The sequence below is a fragment of the Beta vulgaris genome, chromosome 3, assembly GCF_026745355.1.
Source record: "Beta vulgaris subsp. vulgaris cultivar EL10 chromosome 3, EL10.2, whole genome shotgun sequence".
Lineage (NCBI taxonomy): Eukaryota > Viridiplantae > Streptophyta > Magnoliopsida > Caryophyllales > Amaranthaceae > Beta > Beta vulgaris.
The window spans coordinates 4,097,311-4,107,131 of NC_079204.1; the positions used below are offsets into that span (position 1 = coordinate 4,097,311).

Consider the following 9,821-nt stretch of genomic DNA (forward strand, 5'->3'; position numbering starts at 1 on the left):
ATTTGTGATATAAAAAAAAATCATAGTACTTTGTTCGTTATGTTTTAAATGAAACATTAGGTGGAATAACACTATTCATTGATTAATCTTGACTCTAATTTATCGTCATTATATATAGAAATACATAGTCGAGTGAGATCTTGTTAGATTCGTCTAGATTAATATTATCAAATTATAGTAACTTTTTTTATATTTTTTACGTGTGCACAACTAAAGTTATTAATGATTAAAGAAGCGCATTGAATAGCATGAAAAAGCAACATTTAAAACAGAACGGAGGAAATATATATTTTCATGGAATTCTTTAAAAATTGTCCTAATTGACTGTTGTTGTCTATGCATTACTTTGACTTTTAATATATCTAAATATAATAGTAGTAATCTAAATGACAAATTTTTTATACATTGAAACTATATATATTGATGTGATGTAACGAGAGTAATATTTATAATGGCGAGAGAAAATGGTCAAAGATTGATAAATCGGATCATTAAGTAAAACAAGACAATTATTTGAGGACGGATGGAGTATTTAATAGTATTTACATAGGATCGCATTTGATGGTCATTGAATTTGCAGGCTAAAGATGTGAGTCTGAAATCAGAAATGTTATGCGTATATCCAAGCAGTCCATCTTGTGCTCTTGGCATAATTGCAGCAATATTTCTACTAGCCGAGCAAATTGTAATTACTGTTGCTACGAATTGCTATTGCTGTTGCGGAGTACGTTGTTCTCTACGTTGCACTGCTATCACGTCGTTGGTTTTATTCGTTTCTTCCTGGTATGCTCTCAATTTCTTAGACTCTACATTATAGCTTCTACAATTGATTTGTTGCTTGTTTAATGGCCGATGGCGGACCTAAGATTTTAGCATCGAGTGTTAGTGATAGGTTACGAGACTGATAATTTGAGACAATTGACACAATCTTTTGAATTTCTCAATCGCTTGATAGAAAGAAGATAAAGATTTCTTTTTTTTTTTAGGTATCAAGTGTCAGTGTGTCACCCTTTGCCTCGATGTAGGTCCTCCATTGATGCCAACGTGCTAGATACCTAACATACCTTGGACAAATAGATAAAAGAAAACACATTTTCTTATAAGTGATAGTTCTAGGTATAGGATCATTAACCTAAATCTAAAAGCAATAATTCATATGGATTTGTTCTTTTTAGGCTAGTCTCATATAGATGATGTGTGGGTATTCCTAGCCAAATTTCTTGCTTTCTTTCGAGGCAATATCTAAAATCTTCTCCTGAATGCCTAATGCAGGTCAACCTTTGTGATAGCTTTCATGGGACTGATATATACGGCAATCCTCAACAACACTGATTATCTTACAAAAGCATATCCTGGAAACAATGGTAAAGTTTGCAATGTGGGAAATGCAGCTTTGTTCCTTGGCACTGCATGTTGGTGCGTAATTAGCACCGGTTTAGGCCTCATCTCTTACGCTTTCTGGGTGTGCGGTATTGGTGGCAGCAATAATGATTCGAACGAGGTTAACCAGGAGCAAGGTGTTTCCATGGGAGAGCCTCACATGCCACCAGCAAAGGAACAATGTTGATAAAATGTTAGATTCTATGTTGTATAAAACCAATGACGAAGGATGCAAGTAAAATCAGTTTCCTTGTAGAGCTAAAGCTAACAAATGTTAGATCAAATAGAATTATCTCATTTCCTTCTGAGTTATTGGTTTAGCAATAGCCTTTGTTTTTTATTCTTCACACATAACTAACCAAATACGGCATTAATATATGAATGCCTCACCTCCATTTAACCTAATGGCTTCGCAACCTCCACCATTTACCAAGAAGGTTGATGGGAACCTAGGTTGCACATAGACGGATACTGGTACGGGTGTGGATTCGGATACGGGGGCAAAAAAACGGCAAGATTTTGAAATTTTAGAAAAGGGTACGCGTACCCATACAAGATATGTATCATATCGGGTACGGGTACGAGTACGTGACTTAGAAGAAGTATCCATGCAGCCATGCTACATAGATGGGAACCACCGCTTACAGCATCCGCATCTGGCCATCTCCTAATTTGAAGCAAATAATCTCTAGTTATGTTAGATAGTACACATTCAGTATTTTGCTTGCCATAAGCATTCTATGTGATGTACTGTTTGGTCTTTCTCCTAGTTCTATAGTGGATTACTGTTAGCTAGTTTAAATATGCATCAATCTAAATCTCATCAAAAACATCATTTTCAAAAAATTCTAGACAGAAAGTTCAGAACTCAAAAACAGCGCACTTGACCTTATATATCATACAAGAATAACAGCCAACATAGAATAACCTGGATGCAAGTATTTGATGCAATGTGACAAACAAATGTTATAAGATCTGTATAGCTCTACATAGTTTCGAAATCCTATCAATTTCACTTGTTACATTAACTGAGACATTCTAGTCTCGTTCCGTTGTCCAATTCTCTGCCACTTTCTTTTTCTTTTTTGGTGCAAAAGAGAGGCGAAGACCTCAAAAGGAAAAGAAAACCAGAAAACAAAATCTTAGTAATCACATCGTGGCATTCTGGAAACATCATCCTGTAGATTGCAAACTGTGGCGGAGAGTGTCGTAGGCTAATAGTTTCTTCAATTGTTGCACGAATTTGCTGGCAAGCCAATCCGCAACTCAACTTCCTTCTCTATAACAATTCACAAAGAAAGTTTCTCAACTATGGTCACTCTAATACTTTTCTGCAATGTTGTGTGACTTGTGTCAGATGGACCAAACCTCCTCAGTGTTGCCTGGTACTTTGGAAAACTTGAATGTCAGCTTTGTTGTCCAATTAAATGAGCAGCTTTCTAATTCCCAGTTCAAGACCCAGTGCCGCTGCTCTAACCTTGGTTCCAAAAGCTGCACATGAACCAAAGCGTGCTGAAGAGCAGGTCAATACCATCCATGACGGTTTCGAATCACACCTCCACCCCAGCTGTCCCTGGTGAACCCTTGGCTGCTCAATCAGAATTGAGATTGCCAATCCTACAGGTAGCATTTTCTACCTCACAAAAATCTGCTTCTTCAGTGGTGGAAGCCCATGCTCATTCTCACTTTGTCCAAAACAACTCCAACACACTACAAATCGATCATGAATGAATCTCCTAACATCAGATGGAATTTTCTGCCATATATAACTCAACTCCTGAAACAAGATAGATGACTATCAGAATTCCTTGTAAATCCAATTAATGCCACATTGATGAAGCACCACAGAATCTCAGGAATCCTCTTCAAATAGGATCTTGTAAAACCTTTTCCTTTCCTCAGGGTCAAATAGACGTCCAACCTGACCTACTTGATCTTCCTCTTCAGATATATTCCCTTTCTTTTTCTCTATTTTAGGCGGCTCAATTATGCCTTTCCTTTTCCTCTTCTCTAGGTTATTTAAACGTCCTCGCTGATTGTACTCATGTAACCCCTCTTGCATTAGTTCCCCAAATTTATCCTTGACTATAACAAGTGGGTCCTTGTCTATCAGCTTCGAGCCACTATACCCCTCTCGGAGGAGGGCTGTATAGGTTTTATACTTATTAGTTACATAGAATATGCCAGGATGTTTTAGCAGCAAAACATTTAACTTATCTGGCAACGCAAACTCTCTCTTGAAATGGCCTAGCTTTATTATTGACATCTTCTTCCACAGAGTCAGTGATAGAAGTTCATGCACCAAAGCCACCGTCCTTTTCTCATGCTCCTTTGATCCTTCCATTAAGCTGCTTAAATTTGAGTAAGGTGAAATATAGGGTGTTGAATTGAACTCGTTAAATCTCTCCCATGATTTAATCCAAGTAGGAGGCAATGAGCACAAAAAGCAAGGTTGTTCTATATTCTGTTTCTGTTTGCTACCTGACATTTCAATTCTGGAAAGTGCTAATTCTGGATTCCACGATATAAGCTCAACCTCCATTGAACTTTTCCGCGCACTGTAGTTAATAAGCCGAAACATTTCTGAATATTTGGGAACAATTCTAATAAGATAATCATCAGGAAACCCAAAATTCCGCTTCAATTCATCGAGCTTTACAACATTGATTCTGTGATTTGAGGTCATCATCAAGATTTTTGCCAATCGCTCGGCAAATACAGGCTCTTGCTCTTCCTTGACGGACTCTTCCTCCTCAACTAAACCCATCATTCTTTTGGTAAGTTGACAATACTGCTCATCATTTTCTCGAAAGACCTCAAAGCAACATGGGTACTTGTTCAGCCAATTGAGAGCTTTGCCTTGAAGATCAAGGGTCTTGAACTTCTTCTGGAGGAACTTTACAGGTACTACCTGATTGGGGTACCTCAATATTATGTTCTTAATTTGGTTATTCACAATCCAACGACGATTGTGGACTAGAGCTGACTCAAGGTCTGGGTCTTTCTTCATTGACCACAAAGAAAATCCCCTAACACTTATGTAAGAAGAGAATTCAAAACTCCTATTTGTATACTTCAGGTTGTAAGAGAACCTCATGATTTTGATGTCGAAATAGCTTCGGTAAAAAGAGGTGTTCATAATCTAATCTTGAAATTAGTATTCCCTCCCTTCGAACTATATCTCATCCTCGAGAATGCCGAAAATAGCACTAATTTTTACACCAACAATCTTCCATCAGTTCATTGCTATAAATAACAACACTACTGCTTCAAAAGTTTAAACAGCAACGCCTTCCTACAGGCCCGTCCCTCAGCCCGGGCAGGAGGGGCGGCCGCCCTCGGCCCGAGGATGATAGGTCATTCATTCCTGATTTTCAGCCACAACACTTGAAAAATTGATATGATGAAATTAAACAAGAACAAATGAACACAAATATGCGCATCCACAAATTGTAACATAAAGTTTCTTATCATTTAGTTCCATGAAACAAACAAACATGAATTAAGAAGTTATACCAGAAATTCATTCGAATCATAAGTTTAACATGTAAATTATCAATCCCTAAAAACATGATATAACATATATGAGATGAAGTAAAAAAATAAGTTGAATTCATGAAACAAACAATAACAATCGCATGAATAATCACATGAAGTAGATCTTAAAAATCGAAATTCCACACCAAAATCCGAAACAAAACAAGTAGATTCATAACAAGAACCTGGAACGAGCTTCTGCAATTCGAGCTTTGGAATATGCGTATTGAGCGACGAATTTGCGTATGAGAGGTTCTAGAGGTTATAGGGGTTCTAAAGGAATTTGCGTATTAGTTGGGCCCGTCACCGTGAGGGTGTTGTAAAAATTACTAAATTACAGGATTTGCATAGGAAATAAATTGTGTCGTTTAGTAATGAAATAGTTGTCGTTTCAAAACAGGTGCACAGAGAGCTACATGGTCTCTAGTGCACGTTCCTATTTGCGTTGTAAGACTATGTTCAGTTCACCTTATTTTTGCTTATTTCAGATCTAATCAGATCAGATCAGATCAGAAAAAATAAGTTCAGATCAGATCAGTTCAGTTCAGATCATGATTGTATTTAAAATTCACTATATCTTTCATTACATATTAGTAAAAATTATAATAATTGAATATTAATAAAGTACTCATTGAGACGAATCAAACAAGACCCCACATGACTATATTTTTTCTTATATATTGAGAAAAATCTAAAAGATACTTGTTATCAGATCAGTTCAGATCAGATCAGAAAAAATAAGTTCAGATCAGATCAGATAAGTTCAGATCAGAAAATTTCAGGTGAACTAAACATAGCCTAATTGTACAATTATAGTACTAGGGCTTTGTTTGGTTGACAAAACAAATCATGGGAAGTGCAAATTCCTAGGAAGTAGAAGTATATGAAGTTGTTTGGTTGGCAAAATCATGGGAATTTGAAATTCCTAGGAAGTGTAAAATTGCGTTTGGTTGATAATGGGAAGTAGAACTTCATATGGGAAGCTCTACTTACCTAGGGGGACCTTCCCATATACAACCAAACAAGGCCTAGGATTGACAAAAACTAACCCAAAATCCACCTAAAAATTTTGAGTTTGGGTTGAGATTTTTTATCTGATCGATCCAATCCGATCTGAAAATATAATGGGTTAGATTTAGATTGATTTTTTTAACCTAAAAATAACTCGAAATGACCTGATTTAAAAATAACCTATATTTCGTATCGTACCGTATCGTAATATTATGTTATATTTTTATATTATTTTATATTAATATTGTTACAGCGTAAGAGAGAATGAGAGGAGCCTGAGATGAATGATTGAATGAAATCACCTGCTTTGGCCCTGTCGCGATGCTAGCGCGTATTTTTCTTTTTTTTTAAGCTGATTTTTTTTAGATTGGAGATACAACTATACACCATATACCCAGTCATGAACATTGAATCTTGAAAGTAATTAAACAAACAAACTTGCATATGCTTTTATTGGAATTACATTTACTCTGTGAAGTATTTTATATATAGTTTGAAACTACAATTATGATAGTAAATCATATGTTGATTACCTAATGTTAATTATATATGTACAATGTCACATCTATATATGTCTGACAAATGGAAAGATAGAGAAATTTTCCAGATTCTCCCGGTTAAGTGCGGAAAAAAAACGTATGATAAAACTCTTTTCAACGGAGGGATTATCGTCAATTTGGATTATTATCGACATAGCTTTGCAAATATAAACGAGTTAGGCTCCATAGAGTTAATGAATTTTCATTTGGATACTTTCCAACAGATTCAAGGATCAACCTCCAAAGCCAATTTCACTCCATAATGGAGGCAGCTTATTTCGACAAGCTTAAGCCTGAACCTCTAACGATTGGAAGATGATGATAGCTTCAATTTGGTACCCATGTACCCAGCTGGGTCCGCCATTGTCTTCATCTTCTCTCATACACCAAATTTTTATCTCTTTATCACCTCTCCCTTCTCTCTAATATATATAAAAAAATATAGCTATTAATAATATAATTATTTAATATATATTGCAATTTACATTTATTAAGGGTATATCAGTCATTTTATAAGAATGAGTGATTGTCCTTCTTCAACCCTTACTGTCCAACTCGGGAGCGGACATCTAATGCGTTCCTGAATCGGCTCATCTATCCTCCTGAAGAGAATTTTGGTTTCAAACAAACCCTGGTTCGAACAGGAGGAGTACCCCATGCTAATGTGCCTTAGATGATCCACATCTCAAGGTCAGGCACTGATAGGGCACATTGAACTATACATGTGGTTGAGAGCCCTCACAGCCCAAGCACAATGACTCGATTATTAGGGGGGCGCTCTACCACTGAGCTAATAGCCCATCGTGCGGGCCCCCCAGCGGGAGGTCCACTATGCCAAAAGCGAGGGAAACCTTACCTCTTTGTTTCCTTTTTACGTCTCCATGTCGCCATACGGGGGTATGGAGGCAAAAAAAGGGATCATATTGTTCCTACCTAGGATAAAAACCCTTCAACAGATGAGCTTGGTCTTACTTCATCGTCGAGAAACAAAAGAAGACTTTTCTACCTCCAAGTTTAACTCTGACGTCGCTCGCTTCTTTTTGGGTGTGAAGCATTGTCAAACCAAAATACCCAACAAGCATTAGCTCTCCCTTCATTTATATAATAGAGATCTATATTATATTTCCTTTGTTTTTTTTTACCTGCAACTGTTGGACTTTTGCATTATATATGTGCTTACTTCGACCAAGAATTACAATTAATATATAATACAAACTTCAGCATGCGAGATGTTGTTAGATTTATCTCAATATACTTTTTAGAAGATTTCAACTTTTTATAATTCTCCACAAATAGATTAAAAAATAGTAATGGTCAAAGTTATGTATTGGTAAGGGTAAAGATCAAAACATTGCAGGTAAAAAAAAATGGAGGAAGTATAAGGAAAAAAGGGATCTGATGTGGTGTCTATCCTAAATTAAATAAATACCCTCATAAAAAGCAAACTCAACTAAAAAAATAATTCAACAAATCATGCATCATTGCTAGCTAGTTCCCTTCCCATCATGAACAATTAACTCAACATTATCATCTTTAATTTTTTGCTTTATTTTTGCTTTCACACGCGTTGCATATTCATATATATATAAGATAGGTATATATAGTAGGTTGAAACTAGAAATAGTTAAAATATGCACAGCACTAGTGAGGAATCCATCAAGAAGCAGCGACAATTTAATTGGAGCATGAACATATTTAAACTAAAATTTAATTTCAAGCTCAAGTTCTATATATGATAATTTAATTGCGATTAAGTTCGAAAAAGCTCGATACTCGACTGGAACTCAGAATTCAAACATCGAGATCCGAATAATTAATCCTTAACCGCAAAACACAATCCTGACTCAGGCAGGTTAAGACCCATCCAAAATAAGTTATCCAAATAGACAAACAATAATATACAGAACCCCCTAGGTCACTAGCTCCCAGCCTTTTTGGTCAACAACTACACGCTTATAGGCAAAGTTGAAACTTGAGAGAGGATCAAGCAAATTAAGGGTGCGTTCTGTTCAACTTAAAAAATTAAGTTTCAGGTCCAATAAGTTCAGATAAGTTCAGATAAGTTCAGATAAGTTGCAATAAGGTCTAATAAGTGCAATAAGTTCCAATAAGTTCCAATAAGGTCCAATAAGTTCCAATCAGGTGCAATAAGTTCCAATCAGGTGCAATAAGTTCCAATCAGGTCTAATAAGGTTCAATAAGTTCCAATCAGGTCTAATAAGGTCCAATAAGGTCCAAATAGTCAATGTTTAATAAACATTTGTATTATTGTCCACTATTTTGTTATTCATAATTTCATATCACTATTAGCGGATTATGTTATTATTAGAATTATAATTAAAGTACCACAATGATTATATAGTATTATACTTGTATTAGTGTCTATTATTTTATTATTTATTTGTATTAGTGTCTATTATTTTATTATTTATTTGTATTAGTGTCTATTATTTTATTATTTATTTGTATTATGTCTATTATTTTATTATTCATATTACTATTAGCTGATTATGTTATTATTAGAATTTTTTATTAAAGTACCATAATGTATAGTATTATACTTGTATTATTGTCTATTATTTGATTATTCATATTGCTATTGAATAATATTATAATCATGGTCAAATAATTAAGGTTAACAATAATAATAATAATAATAATAATAATTACATATAATAATAATAATAATAATAATAATAATTACATAATAATAATTAAGGTTAACAATAATTATAATCATGGTCAAATAATTAAGGTTAACATTAATAATAATAATAATAATAATAATAATAATAATAATAATTACATAATAATAATTAAGGTTAACAATAATAATAATGATTATTAATTTTTTGATTTTCTACTAGTGTTTTATAAAATTAAAACAACACTATTAGATATATTAGTGATGAAAGTTATGTATAGGCAAATATATAAATAGTAATTTTTTTGTTAAATTAATTATCATAAGAGATAATTAATAATTTAAAGGACGAATTATAATAATTATTATTCCATAAAAAAATTTGAGGGGTAGTATTTACGTTAGTGGTAATATTTATGTTATTCATGGTCAATGTTTTTGTCTAATAAGGTCAAATAAGTTTCAATCAGGTTCAATAAGGTCTAATAAGTTTCAATCAGGTCCAATAAGGTCTAATAAGTTTCAATCAGGGTCAATAAGTTCCAATAAGGTCCAATAAGGTCAATCAGGTTAATCAGGTCCAATAAGTTCCAATCAGGTTCAATCAGGTCCAATAAGTTGAATCAGGTGCAATCAGGTCCAATCAGGTTTAATAAGTTCCAATAAGTTCAGTTCAGGTTCAATAAGTTCAGTTCAGATAAGTTCCAATA

The 9,821-nt window shown here is 34.3% G+C and overlaps 2 protein-coding genes across 2 annotated transcripts; one reads left to right on the top strand and one right to left on the bottom strand.

Moving 5' to 3' along the window:
• Positions 1-142: 142 nt before the first annotated feature.
• Positions 143-1,662, top strand: LOC104888572 (hypothetical protein). The gene is made up of 2 exons (XM_010673595.4): positions 143-783; positions 1,273-1,662. The coding sequence occupies exons 1-2, from the start codon at positions 608-610 to the stop codon at positions 1,565-1,567; spliced, it is 471 nt and encodes a 156-aa protein (XP_010671897.3). The 5' UTR covers positions 143-607; the 3' UTR covers positions 1,568-1,662.
• Positions 1,663-2,240: 578 nt separating this feature from the next.
• Positions 2,241-5,211, bottom strand: LOC104888223 (protein WHAT'S THIS FACTOR 1 homolog, chloroplastic). Its single transcript, XM_010673119.3, has 2 exons — positions 5,103-5,211; positions 2,241-4,747 (listed from the first exon to the last, which is right to left on the bottom strand). Exon 2 carries the CDS (start codon positions 4,517-4,519, stop codon positions 3,233-3,235), a length of 1,287 nt encoding a protein of 428 aa, XP_010671421.1. The 5' UTR covers positions 4,520-4,747; positions 5,103-5,211; the 3' UTR covers positions 2,241-3,232.
• Positions 5,212-9,821: the final 4,610 nt, after the last annotated feature.

Coding starts and splice junctions, on each gene's coding strand:
- LOC104888572 (XM_010673595.4), top strand. CDS start 608: ATGTTATGCGTATATCCAAGCAGTCCATCTTGTGCTCTTGGCATAATT. Junction 784..1,272: donor GTTTTATTCGTTTCTTCCTG/GTATGCTCTCAA, acceptor TGCCTAATGCAG/GTCAACCTTTGTGATAGCTT.
- LOC104888223 (XM_010673119.3), bottom strand. CDS start 4,519: ATGAACACCTCTTTTTACCGAAGCTATTTCGACATCAAAATCATGAGG.